The sequence below is a fragment of the Balaenoptera acutorostrata genome, chromosome 10 (assembly GCF_949987535.1).
Source record: "Balaenoptera acutorostrata chromosome 10, mBalAcu1.1, whole genome shotgun sequence".
Lineage (NCBI taxonomy): Eukaryota > Metazoa > Chordata > Mammalia > Artiodactyla > Balaenopteridae > Balaenoptera > Balaenoptera acutorostrata.
This window is the reverse complement of record NC_080073.1, coordinates 66,357,182-66,380,445: the sequence shown is the minus strand read 5'-3', so window position 1 is coordinate 66,380,445 and position 23,264 is coordinate 66,357,182. Positions and strand designations below refer to the sequence as shown.

Here is a 23,264-nt window from a genome sequence, read left to right as displayed (position 1 = left end):
TCCATATCCCCAACCTGCAGCCCTTCCTCCACACCCCATACCGATTCACCAGTCTGTCTCCAGCTTTCGGGTTTCAGTTAAGAGGGCTGAGCGCCCTCAGCCCCATTTTAATCATCTTCTATCCCATTTACTGGGTCTCACTCTGTCCTTTTTTTAAAATGCATCTTTCCTCACCTAGGCATGGTCTTGCCATGCCGTGTCTGCCTAATCACTCCCCCCTACCCAGGGACAGCTGGTTCCTCAGGTTATACTTGTGCATTCCCTAATTCAGGCATCTGTCACTCCTAACCAAAATGGCAGGGGGCGTTCTCTCCACCCCCTGAGGTTCAATCTCCTAAGACCCTCCCACTCCTTAAGGCCTCGGGAACAATTTAGGGGCTGTTACTAGGCACATTCTGGGGTTTAAGGATGACTCCCCGCTCCACAACCTAACGCATCGACTCTGCGGGGTCTCCAGACCCCCTTTCCTTGCGCCAGGTCTCTCATCACGTGGCCTGCGAGGCTGTCCCGCGATTGGTCTCTTCGCGTAGCTCATTGAGGTACCGCCGCCTGAGGGGACCAGCCCCCTCACGTGACAGTGGAACGCCGCTGCAGCTATCCTCAGCCTGCAATAGGCCGTTTCCGGTTTACACGGAAACGGGTGTCCCATTTCCGTGCACGTCTGCAGATCTGTTTGTTGATTGGTTGGCTCCCTCTTCGCCCCTCCCTCACTAGGAGGCGGGACAAACTGGCCACGTGAGGGCAAGGATTGGCTGGCTCTGGGGGTTAGGGCGGTCCGGCTTCTACTGTCACGTGGCCAGCGCTGTTTTCTTATCACGTGGCTGCTGCCCAGGTAAGAAGAGGCCGCTCTTCCTAGCTTTGGGGCCCTTTCTCGGCGTAACGTGTGGCCTTTGATATTCAACTCTCCTCTACCAGCATAGGCTGCATGAGGGGGGGGCGGGCTCCCGCATTCCTGCTCGGCGGAGGGGTGAGTGACCGGCCCCGCCTCTTCCGGTCCTCGAAGCTTCGACCACCACCCGCACCCCAAATCCCAGAGGTTGGCCCGGGAGGAGGTAGTGAAAACCGAGTCTTTGTCTTGTCTTAATTTTCCAAGTTTCTCTCTCAGCTTCAGGGACCTTTTCCTTCGGGGTGCAGAAGAGGGAAGGCAGAGCCTGTCTATCCAAGCAAAGGGTTCCTGGGGTGCAATTTCCTGGGGTATTTATGGGGAGACACAGAATTCACCTCCTGCTCTCAGGCCGCTCTGCTCCTCTCGCTTCTTTGGATGCCGGCCCTGCTGCCTGTAGTCTACCGCCTTCTGTTGCTACCCCGAGCCCTGCTGTCCATGGCTTCAGGAAGCCCCCCGTCCCAGCCCTCGCCGGCCTCGGGCTCCGCCTATGTTGCCGGCTCGGTCTCTGCAGCCTTTGTCACCTGCCCCAACGAGAAGGTCGCCAAGGAGATCGCCAGGTGGGGACCTCAGTGTGGAGCAAGGAAGGATGCTTAGGAAGGGAGAGTTGGAGGTGGGGGAGAAGAGTGTCCTCCCGCTGCTTCCTGCCTGTCTCTGGGCTGCCAGTGCAAAAATCCGGGTCACGGGGTCTCTAAATGGGGCTGTCTCTTCACCTTCAGGGCTGTGGTGGAGAAGCACCTGGCAGCTTGCGTCAACCTTATTCCTCAGATTACATCCATGTGAGTCATAGAAGTTGGGAGGTTAACCTACCTTTCGGGTCTGACTGGCAGTCTTTTTTCCTTTGGGGAAATCTTTGCTGCCACAACGCTCTCTTCCTGACCTTTTCAGCTATGAGTGGAAAGGAAAGATTGAGGAGGACAGTGAAGTGCTGATGGTGAGAAACGTTCCCTCACCCAACAAAAACTTAATTCCCTGACCACTTACTTTGATCCCCGTCCCTCGTCTGAGATCCTGAAATCAATTTCACCCTTTGATTCAACTGTCTTCCCCCCCTTAGATGATTAAGACCCAAAGTTCCTTGGTTCCAGCTTTGACAGATTTTGTTCGGTGAGGACTTTATGGGTAGAGGTGAGGGTGTGTCCTGTGGGGTGAGACTTGCTGGGCAGTCTGAGGGGGTGGGCTCCTTCGGGTAAATCTTTTTGAGTGATCCCCCATCTTTTTCCCAGTTCTGTGCACCCTTACGAAGTGGCCGAGGTGATTGCATTGCCTGTGGAACAGGGGAACTCCCCGTACCTGCATTGGGTGCGCCAGGTTACAGGGTCAGTTCCTGAGTCCGGCACAGCCCCACCGTGATGAGCCTTTGTTTTTGCCACGTTCCCTTCATATACTTCAGTGCCCCCAGCCTTCCAGGTGATGACCGGACCCTTAATAAAGCTTTAGTTCTGTCATTTTCCTTTTTCCTTGTCAAAAAGTGAATTTGGTTGGGAAGATCAGAAGTGCTTCTAGTCCCTTTGTTCTCATCTTTCAGAATGACTCAGAGCTGCTAAGTTTATTTATCTTTATTTCAATGATACAGAGCCCAGGATCCTTTATCATCCTCCCCTCCTCAGTCTCCATCCCCAGGGGTTAAATAATTTTTAAAAATATTTAAAAAGCTGTAACAAAATAACATCAAAGGAAATGGGAAGAGGAATGGGGGAAGGGTCAGGAATCATGAAGGGAGTAGAGAAGAGAGAGCCTCTTCCCCAACCCCCCACCTGGATTCCAGCCTGGGCAGTAGGGCGAAGTACCCCCTACCGCCCCAGGTACATCCCAGCTGTAGGTGAGGTCAGAGGTCAGGGTATGAAAGTGCCGGTGTATGTGAATGGGGAAGTAAGTGGGCAGAGGCAGGCCGTTCAGAAGATGCCCCCTCCTCCCCACTCAACCAGGTACTGCACAGAGCCATCAGGCCGTACTCTCCGAGCAAGGACCCGGACGGGGTCCCCTCGGGACAGGTAGCCGACCCCACCTCGGACTCCTCCCCCAGTTCCAGGAGACAAACTACGGCACAGGGGAGAAGGGGGTGCTGAGCGTCTAGGAAGACCTGGGGAGGGGGCTGGGACTGAGGAAGATGAGGCAGTCATCGAGTGGGGGGCACTTTTAGGGAGGTCTGTGGGGAAACCAATGTGAAGTTCCAGGGGTGACCTAGGGAGAGAAGGCAATTGTCAGTCCAGACGGAGATTAAGGACTGACCAGAAATGGAGACCGTATGTGGATTAGAGGAACAAAAAAAACGGTTAGAGACCAAGGAACTTAAGAGCACAGAGGCGAAGAGCACAGAGGTATCACAGGTAAAGGAGTAGAATCTCACCTGTCTGGGGGTTCACCATCCCCAGAGGTCCCTGCGGTGCTGGCAGAGGGGTGGAAGGAAGCGAACATCCGGATGGGACTGCTAGGGTTGGGGGAGGGGGAAAGTCAGGACCTGAAGCAGGGGAACAGGACCCTCTCCCCTGAGAGGGCAGAGCTCAAACACTACCCTCAAGGAACCCCTGTCCCCAGAATACTGGGAAGCAGATATTGGCTCTAGGTCTCTCTAGGAAAAGAAGTGGGCAGCCAAGGGAGAGAGGGGAAAGAATTCTGGGTGAGAAAGTCCAGAAGATGTAGACGACTGGAAGAGAGGTTCCAAGGGAGTACACCTGGCTGGAGGCAGGAGGTGCACTGACCTGGGCAGGCAGCGGGCATCTGTGGGCCGGAAGTTGTAGCCGCTGCTGCCCTGGTAACTCTGGTTAGGGCTGGAGGGTGGTGGAGACACTGAGGCCTAGAAGGAGCAGAGGACTGAGAGATAATCCTTGATTTCTTCCCACACCACCATTTGCCCCACGGGGTGCCCCTGCCCTTGTACCTGCAGTGCCCTCTGCAGACGAGCCCGCTCCCTCTGCTCCTGGGGCTCGGGCTGGTTGCGCACTGCTGAGGGTGGCCCCAGCTCCTCCATTTTCCCCTTCTGCCTCCTCCTCAGGGGCTCTGGCTCCGGCCTCCGGCGCTTCCCCAGGGGACGTGAGACCCCTCCCCCAGGGCCCTGCCCTGAAGGGAAGCTGTAAGAGGCCTCCTTATCCCCCCAGCCCCCTCCCGGACACCCCAAGACCTCCCCGTTTCCATACATACACCCTGAGAACTTCCCCATCCCCCCTGGACCAGTGACCTGGTGGGGGCTCCATCTCCAGTAGGGGGCTCCACAGGGGGAGGGATCCGAGCATGGAGACCAAACAAGCATTTCCTCTTCTTAATCTCCCTCCCTGAAATGAAACTGGGGTAAGGAGAGAAATAACATAAGGTCAGTACCGTAGAAAAGGGACCCTCCTGTGCCATTACTCAGTCCTTTTCAGAGGTGATCTTCCAGGTGGGCTGCAGCCCCTCCCCTCCCAGGCTGCCATACCATATCTCCATCTCTTTCTGAGCCTCCCTCCAACTCACCGGTCCTTGTGGCTATTGAGAGCAGAGAGGAGCCTGGAAGAACGTTCTCCCTTGGGGGTGTCTGAGAGCTGGGGGAGGGGAAGGAAAATGGGGTCAGGGGAGCAGTGATTCTCTCCCTTACCCTCTTCTCCACATCTCCCTAGTCCACCCTGACCCCCAGAGCTGCACCACCCCTTACCTCCCCAAGAAGCAAACTGTCCCAATTCTCAGAGGTGAAGGGGAGGATCTCACGGTCAAAATCAAAGTATTTTTTCTTACAGCAAACGCTGAGGTGGTAGAGGACAAGATGGGCCACGTCCACCCTGGAGAAACATTAACTTGTCAAGGTGGTAGAAGGGTTACAAAAGCCAGGGGGTGTCCCAAGGCGGGGGGCTGGGGCCTGTAAGGTGTAAAACTGGGGGTGCTGAGGGAGGAGTTACACTGAGGTCATGCCCCATCCAGCTCACCAGCGAAGCTGTAGCCTCCGGACCTTCTCAGGGCCCCCCCGACACACACAGCATTCAAACTCATAGAACCTGGACATGGGCAAGAGGGAGAAAAATACTTTTTACAGGAAAACTACATCATGCTGGTGGGGGGGGGGGGACTCCCAAGCAAGGACGGGGCCAACGGGTAAGCAAAGATGCAGAGGTTGGGAAGAGACCAGGTCTGGGATGGAAGGGTGGGGGACGGAGGTGATGGAGCAGAGCTCTTGGAGAGCCCAGCCAGGCTCACCTGTCCCCGTAGAGGAGGGGCTTGCTCAGACACTGGGTGCAGGCCTCATGGAACCACTGTAGGCAGCTCCTGCACTGCAGCATCTTCAGGTTCCACCTGAGGGGAAACACGGGACCAGTGACCCCCAAATACCCCTCCTTAACTGCCCCAAACCCAGCTCACCACCTTCTCCCACACCTTCAACACTCCAGCCAGCCACCGTTCTTTCTCCTTCATTCCCTGCATCCACCACCGCCCCCACAACTCATTCCCTAACCCCCGCCCCTCACTACTCACTCCCCAGGGCCACCACAGTAACAGTAGCTCTGCTGCCGGTTGCTCAGATGCCCAGCGTCCCAGTCCAACCCCTTTAGTCCGTACGGCAGGGAGAGCTTCATGCCCAGCATGGCCCGGGCGTAGGGGCCCTTCTTCAGCGCACCTCCCCTCTGCAGGTGGAACAGGCAGGCGGCCTCAGGGGTGGGGGAAGAAAGGACTTGGGAGAGGCTGGGGGTGGGAGGCTCCCACAGGAAGGTGCCTTTACCTTGGTAGCGATGGCAAAGACGCACTGGCGGCAGACCCAGGATGTGCCCTCTCCCTCTCCGGGGGCTGGGGCCCTTGGAACGTGGCAGTCCTGGTGATAAGCTGAATAACGATAGTATTGATAGACCACTCATTGCGTTGCATACCTGTCTGCACTAGGTGTTGGGACAGGAGGAGTCTTACCCATCTCATTTCATTCTTGACCGTGGTCCTGCTGGGGTGGGCGTGTTACCTTTATTTTAATAGCAGGTGAGGCAGCTGTGGCTCTTAAAAGTTTAGGGACTTGCCCAAGGGCACATGGATAGAAAAGGATGTATTTGAACTACTTTCTGCCTGCAGAGCTCACACGTCCCATCCCATGTTTGCCGCTCCCTGTGCTGGAAGGGAGTGAGGTTACAGGGTTGAGGAGACGGGCCAGAGCGGTGACTTGGGGACTCAGGCCAGGACAGGTGGTATAAGGACCAGTGCTAGAGGGAAGAGTGAGAGGCAGCCTGGAAGGCCCAGGGCAAGCTGGACCATTCAGGTGTCCCGCTCTCTCACCGTGGCGACACTTCTCACAGCTGACCAGCCGGTTCCCAGGGACCACAGTCTCAGAGCGACATACACAGCAGAGGAGTTCCTCCCCAGGGAGGGCAGCTGTGAAGAACAGAGTGTCAGAAGGCCTGTCCTTAAGCCCTTTCTGCCCCCCATACCAGGTTTCTGTTTTCCACGGGATGCACACCCTCAGGCCTCTCACCAGGGCTGATGTCTTTCCATAGAACCAGAAACTGGGAATCATCCTCAAACTGGACCAGACACACCTCCCGAGCACTGTCCACCTGGAATGGGTGAGCACAGAAGATCAAATGGAAGTCAGAACTAGATAAGGGAAATGAGAAAAGGTGACAAGTCAGAGATCAAAGGTCTTACCTTTTTGATGGTCCCCAAGTATAGCAGCCCATCTGTCCATCTGGCCAGCACATCTTGACCCTCCCAAAGTCGAGGCCTGGGGCCTGAGGTGGGAGCAGGGGAAGCTGGGTCCCAAAGTGGGGGGGCACCAGAGCGGCTCAGCCGGGGGGGCTGTGCCATTGCATCCTGGGGGGGCCTAGCTAGAAATGGGATGGGAGGAGAAAGTTATGAATACTGAGGAACTGGTCCCCATTTTCTATGCCTATTTTTCTGTCAAGGACTCAAGCAGGTGTGCCCCCAGTCTCCATTTCCCTGAGACACCTGGATAGGAAACCACTGGGCCCCCCTCCCGAGCTTCTTGACTCCAACTCTCCCAACACAGTCACCACTGGCTCTTTTCTCCCTACCCCCCCTACCAACCTAGTTCTCTAGTTTCCCAGCTTCCAGAGCTCCCCTGGGATGTTATATCCTGGCCTTGAGATTTTAACAGAAACGATGGTTGCAGAGGCAAAGGTTACCACTCAATTTCTACTATCACCTTCTACTGCTGTTTAGAAGGATCATAATTGGGGTACTGTTTCCCAGAGATGTGTTTTAGGAGCTTTTTCTGGAGATGTTTTCCAGAGTGGAAACGGTTGCCTCCCGGGCCCGCGTGTCTCATTCAGAACAATCATCTTGATGCCAGGTTATGTCAGGTCACCCTTAAATTCGGGGCTCCCGCCCCCAGGTTAGATAACTTCCCTGAGTGCCCCGGGAGGGGGGCGTGTCCCAGTCTCGGTCTCTACTCCCCATGACGGCGAGTCCGAGAGGGGACTTGAGTCGGCCCGACCCGATGCCCAGGCGGCGCGGCTCTCCCGCCCGCGCCCTGCGCGCCGACCCCCGGCTCCCTGCCCCCCCACGGGCGCCTCCCGCCGCCTCCTTACCAGTGACAGCTGGGGCCGCCGGGAGCCGGGCAGAGGCAGACGTGGGAGACCGAGGCGAACCCCCCGCGCGGGGAGGGCACGTCTGGGCGTCGGGGGGCGTGCAGGCAGAGACCGGGGGGTCCCCAGGCCCAGCCCCTCCGTCCCGGCGGCTCTGGGGCGTATGACGCAGCAGCCAAAGCAGCGGCAGCGGCAGGAGGAGGAGGCGGCGGGGGGAAGGAGGGGAGGGGAGGGGAGGGGAGGGAAGGGAAGGGAAGGGAAGGGAAGGGGAGGAAAGGGGAGGGGAGGGACAAACCGGCTCGGGGGGAGGGTGGTGGGAGGGGAGGACTGGGGGGAAGGAGGAGCCGGGGGGTAGGGGGGCGGGCCCCACCTCACCCCACCTCCCTCACCTCCAACAGGCCTGGAGGGTGCCGAGCAAGCAGCGCCTTCTCCGCGGATGGGGCGGGCGGACTGTCGGACCCGGCGGGAGAGGGAATCCCCGCAGCCCCATCCTCCAAAGGGAGACCTGCCCTCGGGGCAGGAGGAAATTCCCCCTCCCGGCCGCCGGCCTCCGGCCGAGCCCTCACCCCATGCCATATCCGTTAACTGCCCCCTTAACCTTCAGGGTCATTCCAAGTCCCACCCCCCGAGCCCTAGTTCACGACCCCGCCCTCCACTCACCCTTCTCATTGCCCCCGCCACGCCCTCCTCCCTCGAGTGCCCCGCCCTCCCCCCGCCTTTGCTCCGGCCCCGCCCTCGCTGTGCCTAGCTGCCCCCCCCCGCCCACCGTCGCCGCGCTTCTGCGCACGCGTGACCCCTCCCGCGCGCGCGGCACCTGGGAGGACCCAGCCTCTCCTTTACGGGGCGGTGGCCCTCGGCGGTTGGCGCGAGGGAGTCGGTGCTTGCGTCCCGCCCCGCGCTTCCAAGGCGGGCCCACGGACCGGGAGGGCTAGTACCGAGGCGGTGACGCCGCCGAGAGCCAGCCAATGGGCAGCGGGCGGGGCCAGCCCCGGCGGTTCGAACGGGAAGGCAGGGAAAGAGCGGGAGGAAAGAGCCAGCAGTTTGTGGGAGGGAGCGCCAGGCACGCCCCTGGGCTCGGGTTCCTACCTTCCCACACTCGCCAGAGGAGTTCCTGCCCCGGGCTGGGGTGGCCTTTGGCAAAGGGGAAACACAACTAGTGACTGTGGATACCTAGTGGGCAACTCCTAGGCGTGGACGACGGGGGCAGGGTATGGGAGCTGGAGGCCACCCCACTCCGGGGATTGTCTGTTAGGGAGAAAAGCCGAAGCCCTAACCCCGCGCAACACACACAAATGCTTGGCAGAATGGAAGATCCACAGTTTCCATCTTTACAGGTATGAAAAATATCTCCCTTATTGGGCAACCGCTAATAAAACCTTTATTAAAAAAAAAACAAAAACAAAAAACCCTCTTCTTTATTTCATAGGCCCAGGTATCACAGTGCCCCCCTCCCAATAAAGCACCCCCCACCGCACCCCCTTCCCCGTGTGTCTCACACACACACACACACAAAATCTAGATCCATCTTCATTTCCTGTTGGCCTGGGCAGTACCAATAACACACTGGTTCACCTGCGGGCAGGGGGTTTAGACAAACAAAGTAAAGTTTTCAGAGTAACCAAAAGAACAGTTTTCTCCAAATCACCTCCCAACCCCCAATATTAGGGCTGCCCTCAGAGAATCCTAAAATAAGGGCTCTGAAAGGAGGTTCAGGCTGGTCTCAGTTCTCCCATGCCCACGAGGTATTCTAGGTCTGGAAGAGGAGGAAAGGCCTGAGAAGGGACAAAAGCCCCACACAGGAGCAGAGAGAGGAGCTTCTGTTTCTAGCAGTACCTCGGACTAGACACCCCCAAAGCCCTCCCAACACTAATGCTTAATAAGCTAGATAAAACAAGAACAACACAAATTTAGGAACCAAGGCTATTTGGAAAATTAATGATTCCAAGCCTAGGGGAGGAAATGTACAAGATGGATCTGGAGTAAAGACTACTGGGGACCTATCTAAAGGACACAGGAGCCAAGGTGGAGATTCCACTGGCCAAAGATGGGCAATTTGAGCATCAGAAAGAATAATGACCGCAAAGGATATATACCAAAAGTACAAGCATCTGTAAGATGTTACCTCCTGGATAAAAACTCACTGTTCACCTTTGAAAGTTGCCAGGATACCAACTTATAATACTGAAAATTGATAAAGAATCTAGCATTTATCCTATCTTACCTATATGGACTGAATTTCAGAATAACCAAATAGATGGCAAGGGGGAGTTATTTACAGAATTGTGATTAATAAATGTAGAACTGAGAAAATTAGAAAATCACCATTTTAAAAAAATCACCATTTAAAAACTCCCTAATAATAGATCTAGATAGCATCACTGATAAAATCACTAGGGGAAAAAGTTGATAGGGAGTGTTTAAATGGATAGATCAGGCTGACAATACCCAAATCCAATGATCAATTTTTATATCATTAAAAGTGGAACAATTAGGGGGAGGGGGAAAAAAAGTGGAACAACTAGATACTAGGTGCCTCCTGATACGATGCAATAGAAAGTGTATCACACCATCGAAGTTTTTTTCCCACGAAATTTAAACCTGATTCAAATCAAGCCTCTAAATCTACAAAAATTGTGAAGGAAAGAGGAAGCAACCAGCCAAAATCTAGAATATGGTATATTCTATAGGACAAATGACCCTACTTCTTCAACAAATAAATGCTATAAAAGGGGATGAGATTATTATAGATTAAAAGAAACTCGGACTTCCCTGGTGGCGCAGTGGTTAAGAATCCGCCTGCCAACGCAGGGCACACGGGTTCAAGCCCTAGTCCGGGAAGATCCCACGTGCTGTGGAGCAACTAAGCCCATGTGCCACAACTACTGAAGCCCGCGCACCTAGATCCCGTGCTCCGCAACAAGAGAAGCCACCACAGTGAGAAGCCCGCGCACTGCAATGAAGAGTAGCCCCGGCTCGCCACAGCTAGAGAAAGCCCACGCACAGCAACGAAGACCCAATGCAGCCATAAATAAATAAAAATTTAAAAAGAAACTCGAGACAATTTCAACCAAATGAAATGGGCGGCCCTTGCTTTGATCCTGAACAGAGCAAACCTAATGTATAAAAGGCATTTCTGAGACAATCGGGAAATTCAACATCAACTGGGTATTAGAGGATATTAAAGAGTTCATGTTGTTGGGTGTTAATGATGTTGATAGAACTTTACTTGGGGACTTCCCTGGTGGCGCAGAGGTTAAAAATCCACCTGCCAATGCAGGGGACACGGGTTTGAGCCCTGGTCCGGGCAGATCCCACTTGCCGCAAAGCAACTAAGCCCCTGCACCACAAGTACTGAAGCCTGTGCACCCAGAGCCCACGAGCCACAACTACTGAAGCCCGTGCGCCTAGAGCCCATGCTCCCACAACGAGAAGCCACCGCAATAAGAAGCCTGCGCAGCCCCCGCTCGCCGCAACCAGAGAAAGCCCACACGCAGCAATGAAGACCCAAAGCAGCCAAAAATAAATAAACTTAAAAAAAAAAAAAAAAAGAACTTTACTTGAACTTGCAAGCTTGCAAGGGAAATCCTGATTAAAGTAGAAGACCAGGGCAGGGTGCTAAGGTGGCTGACTACTACCATGGCAGCAAGAGTGCAGAAGGGCACACATGATCAGAGACCCCGAATAAAGCCAGAACACATCGTAGGGCTATATATACCCTCAGGAAAACAAGTAACCAGAGGAAAAAATTACTCTCTGGAGGCAGACAGTAAAGAAACATCCTGGGCTTCCCTGGTGGCGCAGTGGTTGAGAATCTGCCTGCCAATGCAGGGGACACGGGTTCGAGCCCTGGTCTGGGAGGATCCCACATGCCACGGAGCAGCTGGGCCCGTGAGCCACAATTGCTGAGCCTGCGCGTCTGGAGCCTGTGCTCCGCAACAAGAGAGGCCGCAACGGTGAGAGGCCCGCGCACCGCGATGAAGAGTGGTCCCCACTTGCCGCAACTAGAGAAAGCCCTCGCACAGAAACGAAGACTCAACACAGTCATAAATAAATAAATAAAAGACCGTGAATTTCTAAAAAAAAAAAAAAGAAACATCCTGACTTAACTCTAGTAGAGGGAGCTTAAGTCTCCTAGAGAATTCATGGCCATGGACACAGCTGATCTTCGTGGGGATTGGAGCCTGAATTCACACTATTTGGAATAGTCTGAAAAACCTGTACGTCTTTGATCCAGAAATTCTATTTCAAGGAATCTCCCCCTAGATAGTTAGATGTAACTAAACAAATATAAAATGATAATGTACAAAGTTAGCCAACATGGCCTTGTTTGTAATAGTAAAAGGGTGGAAACAATCCAAGTGTCCAGTAGAGGGAACTGGTGGATAAACTTTGGTGCATCCACACAGTGGAGTCCTAGGCAGATGTAAAAATAATGGGATCATCTCTGTGCTAGTGGGGAATAATCCTGGGGCTGTCTTGTTAATCAAAAAGAGAAAAAAAAAAGCACGGGACAACATAATATATGAGAGGGGGAGAAGAGATGTCTTACATAAGAAGGAGGTAAAACCCATGCATGTTGCTTGTATTTGCAAAAAGAAACATTGGAAGGATAAGTAAAATGATAAATGATGAAAATGATTACTAGGGCAAGTGGGGAGAATTGAGGACGGGGCGGTGGTTAAATCTCACTTGTTGTATATAGCTTTCTATTGATATAGTTTTGACCTTTCAACTACCTATTTTTAAAAACTTAATTAAAAACCCCCAAAAGTCAATAGTTAAAAAAAAAAAAAAAAAAAAGGATCCACGTAGGTAGTGCCCCAGATGCCTGGCAAATGTACATCCATTCTGGATGAACCGTGCCCCCTGGTCTGAAGGACAGCAGGGTAGGGGTGGAGAAGCCTATATAATCCCCAGGAGGCCTGACAGGGATGGGACTGGTAGTGACCGCACCTTGGAGGCAAAGCGTAGGGAGTTGAGGGACTCGGAGACGTTCTCTTCCAGGGGGGAAATGTTCACAAACATGAGCCTGTGGAGAGAGAGGGGGCCAAGCCCCAGCATCAGTGGCTGGGCAGAGCCTGGACCAGGTCTTCATGGTGTTGCCTCCCCCACCCTGACCCCAACATTGTGGTTCCCAGCCCACCCCTTCCCCTCACATCTTAGCGCTGCCGCCCAGAGAGTTCTGCAGCAGGTAGGTCAGCTTGCTGTTCCGGTAAGGCACGTGGGACTCCTAGAGGGTTGCGGGGGACAGGTGGTTAGGACAGGGCTGGGTTCAGCATGGCCAGCCCCAACCTCTCCCTGGGGTCCGCCTGCCCCCACCCCCATTACTACCTTGTTGCTCAAGGCCATGATGACCAGCCCCAGCGTGGACAGGCTGCTGTTAATGGCCTGCGTTTCCCGAAGGCGTTCCCGCTCCCCAGGGCCGAGGGCCAAGCCAGGGTCTAGCCGCTCACTCCCAGCCAGGTCCACAAGGCTGAGGGGGGCTGCGCACTGCAGGCCTCGGCCAGCATGCTCCCCAGAGATCTGCAGCTGGAACACGCTGTGACTTCGTGACGATCGCTCATTCTGGGCTGTGCGGGCCACAGCCCGGTTCTGGCGGGCCAGATGGAGCAGGGCCTCCACCTGGGGATGGAGAGCAGCAAGAGGCAAAGGCAGGCAGAAGTCAGTGCATAGCTAGGTCAGGTAAGGCGATGAGCAAGACTCAGCACCTGCCCTCCTGATGCTTTCTTTCTAGCCAGCAAAAGAATAAGTAAAATACACAGTGTGTCCGAGAGTACTAAGGAGTAAAATAAAACAGAAAAATAGTGTGTGAGGGTGACGGTTGCAATTTTAGAAAGGATGGCCAGCGGGAATTCCCTGGTGGTCTAGTGGTTAGGACTCTGTGCTTTCACTGCCGGGGCCCGGGTTCAATCCCTGGTTGGGGAACTAAGATCTCACAAGCTGTGCAGTGCGGCCAAAAGTTAGGGAAAAAAAAAAAGGATGGCCAGGGATGGCCTCAATGCCTTAAAATCTTAAGTGAGGGAGCAAGCCCTTCCAGGAGAGGAGCAGGAATGTTCTGGCAAAGGAGACAGCATGTGCAAAGGCCCTGATCTGAGGGTGTGACGAGCAGGCTGAGGAACAGCCAGGAGGCCAGCATGGATGTCATGAACTGAGCAAGAAGAGTGGGCAGAGGTGAGACCTGAGACTGACGGGCAGGGCCCAGTGGCACCTGCTTCAGCAGGCCCATCACTTCTCTCCACTCCTTGGTTCCACAAAGGCAGATGCACCTCATAGCCCACCAGCCAAAACTGAATGTGCAACCTACCCTCACCACTCACCCTTCCTCATCCTTAACGTTCTCCTGCCCCTGCTCGTCCACCTCCATCCTTGTCACCCTGCCCATGCCTCCCCAGTGTCCAGGCCTAGTGCCCCTCAGCGCTTACCTCTCTCTCACAGGAGACAGGAACATATCGGGCGTTGGTGACAGTAAGCTCCTCGCTCCCCGGCCCTGCCCGGCGAATCTCACACTCACCCCCATGGCCCTTCCGGGTCCCAGTGGCCAGCAGGTCTCGGACAGTCTCATTGTAGATCTCTACGTAACTTGCCACAAAGCTGTAGGTCCAGCCCTGGCCACTTAGCTCCTGGGCCACAGAGAAGAGGTGCCGCAGGGCCCGAGGGATCAGCCCCTCCACCTGGGGGTCTCCCCCAGGCCCACCCTCCATGGTGAAGGTCTTGCCGCTGCCTGTCTGGCCATAGGCAAAGATGCATACTGGGTAGCCATCCAGGGCTGACTGGACAAGCATGGAAATCTCTTCAAACACTTCGTCCTGTCCACTCCCTGGTGGGAATACCCGGTCAAAGGAGAAGTCATGGCGGGTGGGGGCGGCTGGCGCCCCACTCAGGGTCCCACGCCGCTCGTCAGACCGGGAGAGGCTGAGCCGGGTTGGAGGGTCGGAGGGCCCGCTGGGGCCAGAGGGAAATAGCAGGAAGCCAGAGGGTGGGGTGGACTCCCCTGGAAGGACGGGGCGGACCCGGCAGAAGACACGGACATTGCCTTTGAGTTCCTGCAGCTGGTTGTGTAGCCGCCGGCGCTCCATCTCGAGCCCATGGAGACGTTCTTCCCGCTTAGCCAGTAAGGCCGCCTGGGCTGCAGCCTCCTGGCGCAGGGATGCCACCTCCGCTTGGCTGCCCGACAGAGCAGCTTCTGATGCCTGTAGCCTCCCCTGTCCAGAACAGAGCAGACACAGAGGGTGAGATGCAACCAAGAATAAGAACAAGTCATGATGGGATGCGAGGGTGGGAGGTGGGCTGGGCCCTGCCCCCAAGGACTTCACAGTCTGGTAAAGAAAGAGATACGGAAATAGGAATCATAGTACTAGAATAGGGAGTGCCATGGGAGCATCCAGAAGGGGCACAAGGAGGATGATATCTAGGCTGACACCCAAAAGTATGGGAGTGGACCAAGGGAAGGATGGAGTGCAGAAAGAATACTCCACAAAGAGGGACGTGTATATGCAAAATGCCCTGAATTGAGAATCGAGTCATTTGAGAGACTACAAGTAATGCAATCTAGTTGGTGCTCGCCAAGGAGTCAAATGGATGAGAAGAAGGAGAGAGAATGCGTGGGAATTTTTATCAGGAAAAGAGAGAAAGAAGAAAGGGGGTGGAGAAGTAGAGGCGACACAGACCCGGGGGAGATACAGAAACAGAGTCAGGATAGGGTGAAGTGGGGCAGAAAGCAAGACAGAGTCAGGAGTGGGCGGGGGGTGGGGGCGACGGGGGAGCAGGGTAGTGAACGGAGGTGTACTGCCAGTGAGAGGTGGTCAGGGATTCGAAGCCCAAACTGACTTCCAGGCAACCTAGAAAGAAGGGTCAGCATTTGGCGCGAAGCTGGCCCTTACCTCCTGCTCCTCCAGCCGGGCAGCCAGTCCCCTCCGCTCCTCCTGCAATTCCAGCTGTTCTTTCTGGAGCTCTTGCACTAAGCCCTCCTGCGTGCCCAGCCGCTCTTCCAGCTCCAGGACCCGGGCACTCAGGTTCCCCAGCTCCCGTTGGCCCTGCTCAGCCTGCGCACGCATCCTGGCCAACTCCTCTTCCAGTGTCCTGCGCTCTGCCCCCAGTTCCGTGGCCTGTTGCTGGGCCTCCCTGAGCTGGTTCCGCAGCTGTTGGTTCTCCTGGTCCAACAACTGGGTCCTCTCACGGCAGCATTTCAGCTCTGCGTTTAGGTCACATAACTGACCCTTTAAGTCCCAGGCCGGACGTTTGCTGGGTTTCTTCCTTCCCACCACAGGAGGAGCAGCTGTTGCTAAGATGGGCACAGAAAAGACAAAGGTCAGGGAACTCTTGGCTCTGTCTCGCTCTCTCCTCCCTCCTAGCCTTTAGGGCCTCACACCTGACCCTCCATCTCCTTCTTCTTCAGACAGGGAAGAGACCAAAAGGATTTTTCTGGGTACTCACCACCTCCTCTTCCCTATCCCAGCCTCTCACCCAAGGATTATATTTGTCACCTACTGCCAGGCTTCTGGGCAGGAACAGCAGGGCCTGGCTTCTGATTCTTCAGCACTAGAGAATTGGGGAGGTGACATAAGGAATTATAGCATCAGGGTCCCTCCACCTCCATCCTTCTCCCTTTACCCCCAATTCCTTCTCGGCCCCAGCTCTTAAGCATTGTTACCTGTGGCGACAGCTGTGGAACATCGGGGTCCTGTCTTCCTGGGAACTTTCGGCACTGTCGGGAGATTGGAGAGAGGAAAAGCAGAGTCATGATTCTCAGGGTGGCATGTACTCTGGCTGGGCTGAAGGCAGAGGAGCTGCTTTTTCAGAGGATTAGAAGAAATAAGATAACTTCCTTCTTTCCTTAAATCTGACCAACTCCTAGAGATATCCTTCCTAGGACCAACAAGCCAAGAAACAAGTTGAACCAAGACAAGCAAAAAGAGCAAGGGGGCAGAACCAGGTGTAAAGTACGCTAGCATGTGTGTAAAACATGTTGGGGAACACGCCCATATTTGCTTGCAAACCCACAGAACATCCCTGGAAGGACTCACAGTTGCCCCTGGCGGGGTACTGGGTGCCTGGGGAACATGGGCAGGAGGGAGATTTTTCACTGTATAACAACTTCTGTGCCTTTGGAATTTTGAAACAAGTGAAACATATTACCTATTCAAAATAAGCTAAGATTGAAAGAAAAGAAAAAGAAAGAAGTGAGTTGAAGAGAACTGGACTTTGTGCCCTGGAGCCCACCTGCGGTCTGGCCTTGTGTCTGTGGCACAGTGGTGAGGGCCGTTGCTCTGGGGCGGGACGTGGCAACTTTGGTGCCCAGGCCTCGTGTCCTTTTCTGGGGAAAGACAAGGATGGGGGGGCAGAGTCCATAGTTACCCTCTCTGATGGTTTTATACACACACACACAGACACACACAAACATACATGGATTTCCAAACCCAGCTCACTTTCTCAGGCTCCAAGTCCTCCTCCATCTGGTCAGGACCCCTCTTCAGCCTGCTTCCCGGAAGAGGGAGCCGGGAAGGGGCCTTGGCCAGGGCTCTCTTCAGCTCTATGTTCCCCTTCACTTCCAACAAGGGGGACCTCTGCTGGGAAGAGAGAGACCCTTCAGACAATACCCTGTGGCCCAAATGTCCCAAGAACTCCCGTTTATGGCCCCCCAGCCTAATTCTCATCAGCACCAACAAGCATTATATGAGTACCTCTTGTGCCACAAACTGCGGCTCACAGATGATGTGCCGTCTAAAAACCATGGAGAGAGGTGGGACGTAACACAATCCCTAAGGGAATAGCTGGACAGATGCTGAATTTCAGCTAAGTTTAAGGGCAGTACTTAAAAAAGCAGGGAAAAGGAACACTTCTTTCAGAAGGCAAAACCTTAAGCTTGCACATGGTACAGCTGGGAAACCACTACGCCCTTTTAGGTAAAGCTGAGATCATAAACAAGGGAGCGAGTTGGAAGAATAAGGTTGAAGACTGGGCAGGAGGAGCAGGTAACATTTATTAGGAACTGTTTCAAATGCTTTATCTGTATCAACTGACTTAAACCTCCCAGCCCACTAAGGAGGAGCTATTATTAGCCTCATTTTGCAGATGAGGGAAGGAAGGCTGAGAGGTAAACTAGCTGGTCTAAAGTCATCAGTGAATAAAAAGCAAAGCCAGGGTTAGAATCTAGACAGTCTGGTTCTGGAGGCCATGTTTGTAACCACTTGACCACACTGTCTCATAGGGCATTGATGCCAAGCTAAGGAGTTTAAGCTTTAGCCCTACATATATGGAGAGCCAGATACAGTTTCTGATCAGGCATGTGAAAAACATACAAAAGAGCCTATTATAAATAATAATAGGGACTTCCCTGTTGGCACACTGGTTAAGAATCCACCTGCCAATGCAGGGGACACGCGTTCAAGCCCTGGTCCAGGAAGATCCCACATGCAGCGGAACAACTAAGTCCATGAGCCACAACTACTGAGCCTGTGCTCTAGAGCCCGCGAGCCACAACTACTGAAGCCCGCGCACCTAGAGACTGTGCTCTGCAACAAGAGAAACCACCACAATGAGAAGCCCGCGCACAGCAACGAAGAGTAGCCCCTGGTCACTACAACTACAGAAAGCCCATGCGCTGCAACGAAGACCCAATGCAGCCAAAAATAAATAAATTTATAAATAAATAAATTAATAATAATGAGGTGTAAGTAGGCTGACTTGCATGGGGAAGACGAGGAAGCAGGGGCATGACCAGTCTGAAGACCACCGAAGTACAGGTATGAAGTAGGGGCGTGGGAAAGAAAGATCCTCTCCTCTAAGCAGCCCAGTTCAGTGCCTGGGGATCATGCCCACCCTATGGTTACTCCTACATAGGATGACCAACTATTCTGGTTTGCCAAGAACTGAGAGGTTTCTTGGGACACAGCATTTCAGTGCTAAAACCAGGTCATTCCTATGCAAACCAGGACAAGTGGTCACCCTACTCCTATCCCACCATCAGGAAAGCACAATGTATAGATCAACTTCTGATTTTCACTATAGGTAACTATTAATTCCAAGGCCAATCTCTCTCTGCCCTTCAGTTTACTTCATTCATTCAATATTTACAAAGTGCCTATTACATGCCAGGAAATGATCTGGATTCTGGAGTAACAGACGTGGTCCCTGCCCTCAAGATTGTGACAGGACAGTAGGCAAGCGAAGCATTTAAAGAGATGATTAAATCTTTACCAAGTGCTATCATAAAAGGATCCCAAAGGAGGGGGTGGGCATCCAGTTTAGATGGGGAGAGTGTCAGACACAATTCTACAAAGTATTTTTAGGCCAAGCCTTGAAGATGAGGAAGAGTTGGCTTGATGGGCTTGGGCCAATGAGGAGCATTCCAAGCAGAAAGCAAGGAGAGGGACTTGTAAGGAATGACAAATTATTCTGTTCAAGTGAACAAAGGGATGTGCATAGAAAGTGGGGAGAGGAGAAGAGAGGTAGAAGGGAAAGACTGTGGCAGTGGTATGCCATGATAAGGAATCCGGGGTCTACTGAAGACAAGAGGGACACTGATGATTTTTAAACATGAGAATAGTATGACTCGATCTTTACTGAAAAAGTGAACTGTGTGCAATGCAAAGAATGAATGGAAATAGAAGATGAGGGTTATCACAGCAGAGGGATGGCGTCATTCCTTCATTCATCCATTCAACAAGGATTTGTTGCACTAGATTTGTTGAATGACTGCTCTTCTAGGCTCTGGGGTGAAAGTAATGAATGTAAAGTCCCTGCCTGCCCAGAGCTTACTTTCTAGGGCAGCCTTTCCAAACTGGGGTACAAGAGAATTAAGCTCTACAGAAAATGATCTGTTTTCTCAATTCTCCCAAGAATATAAAAAACAGCTCTTACCATCCTAGGTGCCTCAGAGAGAAGTTAATGCATTAGATACAAAGGATGCCTTAGGGCATTAGATCTTAATTCTCTTGGAACTCAGTTGAGAGGGGATGTTCTAAGAGTTTGATGGCTAAGCAGAGCTGGCGTGCGGGTGGGTGGGGAGGGGGAGTAGCCAGAGGTCAGGCAGTGAAGGAGATGGAGTCCAGTCTGACTCCAAGAAGCCTGCCCTGGTTCCCAAGATCACAGGAGGAAAATCTGGGTTTGTTTGTTTTTTAATTAAACTTCTCATTTTAAAACCATTGTAGATTCACATGCAGTTGTAAGAAATAATATGGAGAGACCTGAGAGCGCCTGAAGGGCTAATTTTTAAGAGATGCTAAGTTCAACTTTGGGAAAGTGAGGTTGAGGATGTTCACAGAACATCACTAAAGAGAAAACTCTGAAACAATTTGATATCCTGGGTTTTAAATTTTTAGCTTATTGGTTTATTGTCTTTCCTTACATTAGACTGTGAGCATCACAAGAACATGCCTGTTTTGTTCACAACTATAGAACCAGAGTGCCCAGTACAATGTCTGCTACATGGTAGGACTCAATATTTTTTTTTTTTTAATTTTTGGCAGCGCCAAACAGCTTGTGGGATCTTAGTTCCCCGACCAGGGATCGAACCTGCGCCCTCAGCAGTGAAAGCACGGAGTCCTAACCATCGGACTGCCAGGGAATTCCCTCAATACATTTTTCAAGGAATGAAATTAGATGTCCACCAGCAGGGAAATGCTCAAATAAACTGCAATACATCCAAACCATTGGCTCCTATACAAATAAAAAGGAAAAAAAAAGGAGGTGGTGTTCTCTTTTCCTGCCACCTGCAGAAATGTGCACAAAGAATGCTGATTTTAATTCACTTTAATCAAATGTAGTATGAAAACTAAATTTTTCTTTTAAGTATTTCAAGGTCAAACACTGAATTTTTAAATTACCTGTGCCCTTCGTTCTCCCTACACTACCATAGTGGATCAACTAAAGACCTACCTCCCTGGAATTTGTGTGGGTTCAGAAAATGTGTTCAAAGGTTTGTTTATACAGGGCAACTCCTAAGAGTACAGTATTTATTTTTCTCCCATCTATAAAGCTAGACAGGATGACTCCCAACTTTCCACAATAAGCATATGCACTTAACCTTCTATAAAAACAGATTTTCATGGAACCCCTCCTATACCCACTTCCCTGGATCAGAGATGGATGCCCTGCTACTAAAGAATCTCCTGCACGTGCGCATCCGCTCCCACCCTCACCCACACAGGAACAGCACTCCAGCAACCCTTCCTTCTCTCCTCTGCACCATCATTTTCACTCTCTCCTGGATCATTCCAATCAGTATATAATACATGCTATTATTACTTCCAACCAAAAAGAGTTTTTCTCTCCTAACCCTGTCCCAGTCAGGCTTTCACTCCCACCATTCCACCAAAACTGCCCTCAAGGTCACAAGTCTGCTTGTGTTGCTAAATCAATTCTTTATCTTTTTGTTTCTTGACCCATCAACAGCGTGTGATACAACTGATCACTCTCTCTTCCTTAATACACTCACTTCATTTAGCTCCTGGGAGACCATCCTCTCCTGGTTTTCCTACCTCCCTGGTAGATCCTCTTCATCTCCCCAAACTTTAACAGTGGTCTTTCTATTCTCTATCTACACTCTAGGCCACTCCTATGGCTTTAAACACCATTCATATACTGACAACTCCCAAACTATTGTCTCCAGCCAGACTTTGACCCTGAAGTCATGTGGAACTAACCTTCTCAATGTCTCCACTTGGAAGCCTAATACCACCTCCCCTGCTACTACCATGATCCAAGTTACCATCATCTGTCACCTGGATTATCACACTCTACTGGTTCTCAACTAGGGATGGTTCTCAACTAGGGATGACTTTACTCCCCAGGGGACGTTTGACAATGTCTGGAGACACTTTGTCATGATTAGGTGGGGGTTGCTACTGTCATCTAGTGGGGAGAAGCCAGGAATGCTGCTAAACAACAGACAACTTATAGGACAATCCCCCCTGCCCCCCATAAGAAGTCAATAATGTGAAAGTTGAGAAAACCTGCCCCATTCCTAAAAGCTCTCCTTGTTTCTATCCTTTCTCCCTTACAGTCTAATCTCAATGCAGCTGCCAGAGTGGTCATCTTAAATTGTAAGAGAGATCTTGTCTCTCTTTGCTTAAAACCATCCAGTGATTCCCCATCTCACTCAGAGAAAAAAAATCAAAGTCTTCACAACGGCCCCTTTGAGGAGCAATGCGTTCAACACCCCCTTCTCTGTTACCTGACATCCCTTCCCACAACCTTCCCCGTTGCTCATTCCATTTCGGGTTTGCTACACAACTCTAGTGGCTTTGCTCTATCGGATTCCCTCTGCCTGGAATGATCTTAATAACTACTTGCCTGTTTCCCTCACCTCTTTCAAGTCTTTATTCAACTCTCACCTTCTTAATGGAGCTTACTAAGACAACCCAATTTAACAGTCTATCTTGCCAGCTGGCCTCCCTTCCCTCTCTTAATCTGCTCAAAATTTTCCTTTTCTCCATAGCCCTTATCACCTTCTTAACAGCATTATATAATTTACTTATCACATATTGCCTGTCTCCCCATGGAATGGCAGCTCCATGATGACAGGGATCTCTGCTTGCTCACTGCCGCATCCCAAGGACATAATAGGTGCTCAGTAAATATGTGATGAATAAATATGAGAAGGTTTCTATTCTTTTTCATTGTCACATCACACTGCTCTGCTCTCTGGCTGGCAGGATACAAAGAGTATCTCTTCAAGTTGAAACCTGACTTTGGGTAAATCTGAATGTGAATACTAGTAAACAGAGGATTCAGGCAGGAGGCCTTTTCTGGCACCAGAAGTCAACCCACTCTCACTGTCACAAACACACCTCTCTCCACTGGAGAGGGGAGGCTGCAGGTGGTTGTGAGGTGCGGCAGGGCACTGATGAGAGAAGAAATTAAGTTAACCAGTCCCACTGAGCAGAGATCTCTGCAAAACCTGGGGAAGGAGAGATAATGAGGAGTCCTTCAGTTCACAGTACTCCATTCCCCCTCTCCCCTTCCTACACCCCGAAGAGGCCGCAAAGAGGAGAGAGGACACGAAAGGACATCAGCAGGGATTTGGCCTCAGACACTACTTCCCTAGAGCTAGTGGTCATCTCAGAACTCACACTGCAATAGTGAGTAGGAATGGACAGGTGGGAACGTGTTCAGACAAGCCTGAGAATTCGAAATGGGAAATCCTGGAAACATGAAAGTGAGCAAGGGCGTGGGGGACACCCTGAAGCTGCGGGAAGGCAGGCAGACTCCCCCCACCCCCAACTCCTGGGGCTGCTCCCTGCCTTCTCCACTCACCACCCCTCATCTCTTTCCACTGTGCGGGGGCGCACGACCTTGGCCCTGCAGGCTGGCAGAACTGAGGCCGCCGGCACGTCAGCACTGGGGGGTGGGGCGGCCAGCTGTCGTCCCCGCGCCGACCCCTACTCACCTGCGGCTCCATGTCCAGCTCCGTGCCACACACGCCAGGGAAGCGCAATGGAAGAGGACAGGGCGCCGGGGCTCCTGGGACCCGCGTTCTCTCGCGCGCTCGCGACACAGAGCACGCGCGTTCCGGGCTCCGGCGCTGCCAGCCCGGCGCCACACCCGCCACTTTTGAATTTCAACGGCCGCTACCCTGCTCACCTCGCTCCGCACTCAGGGGCCAATCGTCGCCGCCGCCACAGCCGAGGGCCAATCGCAGCGCCCTCCACCTCCCGAGGCCACACCCCGCCCGGCCACCGCCTTCCCGTTCCTGCTTCCCCTGCACAGGGAGGCAGGCGGGTTAGTCACACTTCCGGCCTCACTGTTTCTTTTCTCACCCCACCCCTCCTCTAGCTGGAGTCGCGCTGGACTTCCGCTCGGCTCCCGGCCGCCGCTCGCTGCGTCAGAAATTGCAGGGAACACGCCGCCCTAACGTAACTCGTGTGGGGGCGGGGACGCTGGAGGAAAGG

At 52.8% G+C, this 23,264-nt stretch overlaps 3 protein-coding genes across 15 annotated transcripts; 1 reads left to right on the top strand and 2 right to left on the bottom strand.

Moving 5' to 3' along the window:
- The first annotated feature begins 717 nt into the window (after positions 1-717).
- Positions 718-2,331, top strand: CUTA (cutA divalent cation tolerance homolog). Of its 3 annotated transcripts, none has more exons than XM_007186886.2 (6): positions 718-832; positions 1,235-1,443; positions 1,603-1,662; positions 1,772-1,817; positions 1,941-1,990; positions 2,110-2,331. In XM_007186886.2, exons 2-6 carry the CDS (start codon positions 1,262-1,264, stop codon positions 2,234-2,236), a joined length of 465 nt encoding a protein of 154 aa, XP_007186948.2. In that variant the 5' UTR covers positions 718-832; positions 1,235-1,261; the 3' UTR covers positions 2,237-2,331. The 3 variants fall into 3 exon arrangements, with proteins under 3 accessions (XP_007186948.2, XP_007186949.2, XP_007186947.2); XM_007186887.2 differs by having other exon boundaries at positions 832-967; XM_007186885.2 differs by lacking the exon at positions 718-832 and adding an exon at positions 900-1,052.
- A 96-nt stretch (positions 2,332-2,427) lies between these two features.
- On the bottom strand, positions 2,428-7,628 carry PHF1 (PHD finger protein 1). 9 transcript variants are annotated; one of them, XM_057555549.1, is made up of 15 exons: positions 7,378-7,627; positions 6,476-6,654; positions 6,303-6,384; positions 6,107-6,202; positions 5,568-5,668; positions 5,324-5,472; positions 5,048-5,143; positions 4,780-4,848; positions 4,512-4,635; positions 4,334-4,401; positions 4,062-4,166; positions 3,765-3,954; positions 3,586-3,680; positions 3,234-3,311; positions 2,428-3,067 (listed from the first exon to the last, which is right to left on the bottom strand). In XM_057555549.1, exons 2-15 carry the CDS (start codon positions 6,632-6,634, stop codon positions 2,779-2,781), a joined length of 1,701 nt encoding a protein of 566 aa, XP_057411532.1. In that variant the 5' UTR covers positions 6,635-6,654; positions 7,378-7,627; the 3' UTR covers positions 2,428-2,778. The 9 variants fall into 9 exon arrangements, 6 of the variants coding, with proteins under 6 accessions (XP_057411532.1, XP_007186950.1, XP_007186951.1 ...); XM_007186888.2 differs by having other exon boundaries at positions 3,234-3,314; positions 7,378-7,626; XM_007186889.2 differs by lacking the exon at positions 3,234-3,311.
- A 1,191-nt stretch (positions 7,629-8,819) lies between these two features.
- Positions 8,820-23,062, bottom strand: KIFC1 (kinesin family member C1). Of its 3 annotated transcripts, none has more exons than XM_057555751.1 (11): positions 22,957-23,062; positions 16,800-16,937; positions 16,594-16,687; positions 16,025-16,078; positions 15,862-15,912; positions 15,255-15,655; positions 13,797-14,576; positions 12,706-12,996; positions 12,531-12,604; positions 12,328-12,403; positions 8,820-8,946 (listed from the first exon to the last, which is right to left on the bottom strand). In XM_057555751.1, the coding sequence occupies exons 2-11, from the start codon at positions 16,824-16,826 to the stop codon at positions 8,902-8,904; spliced, it is 1,893 nt and encodes a 630-aa protein (XP_057411734.1). In that variant the 5' UTR covers positions 16,827-16,937; positions 22,957-23,062; the 3' UTR covers positions 8,820-8,901. The 3 variants fall into 3 exon arrangements, with proteins under 3 accessions (XP_057411734.1, XP_057411733.1, XP_007186954.2); XM_057555750.1 differs by lacking the exon at positions 22,957-23,062 and adding an exon at positions 22,763-22,936 and having other exon boundaries at positions 16,800-16,940; XM_007186892.3 differs by lacking the exon at positions 22,957-23,062 and adding an exon at positions 22,763-22,936.
- Between the last annotated feature and the right edge of the window lie 202 nt (positions 23,063-23,264).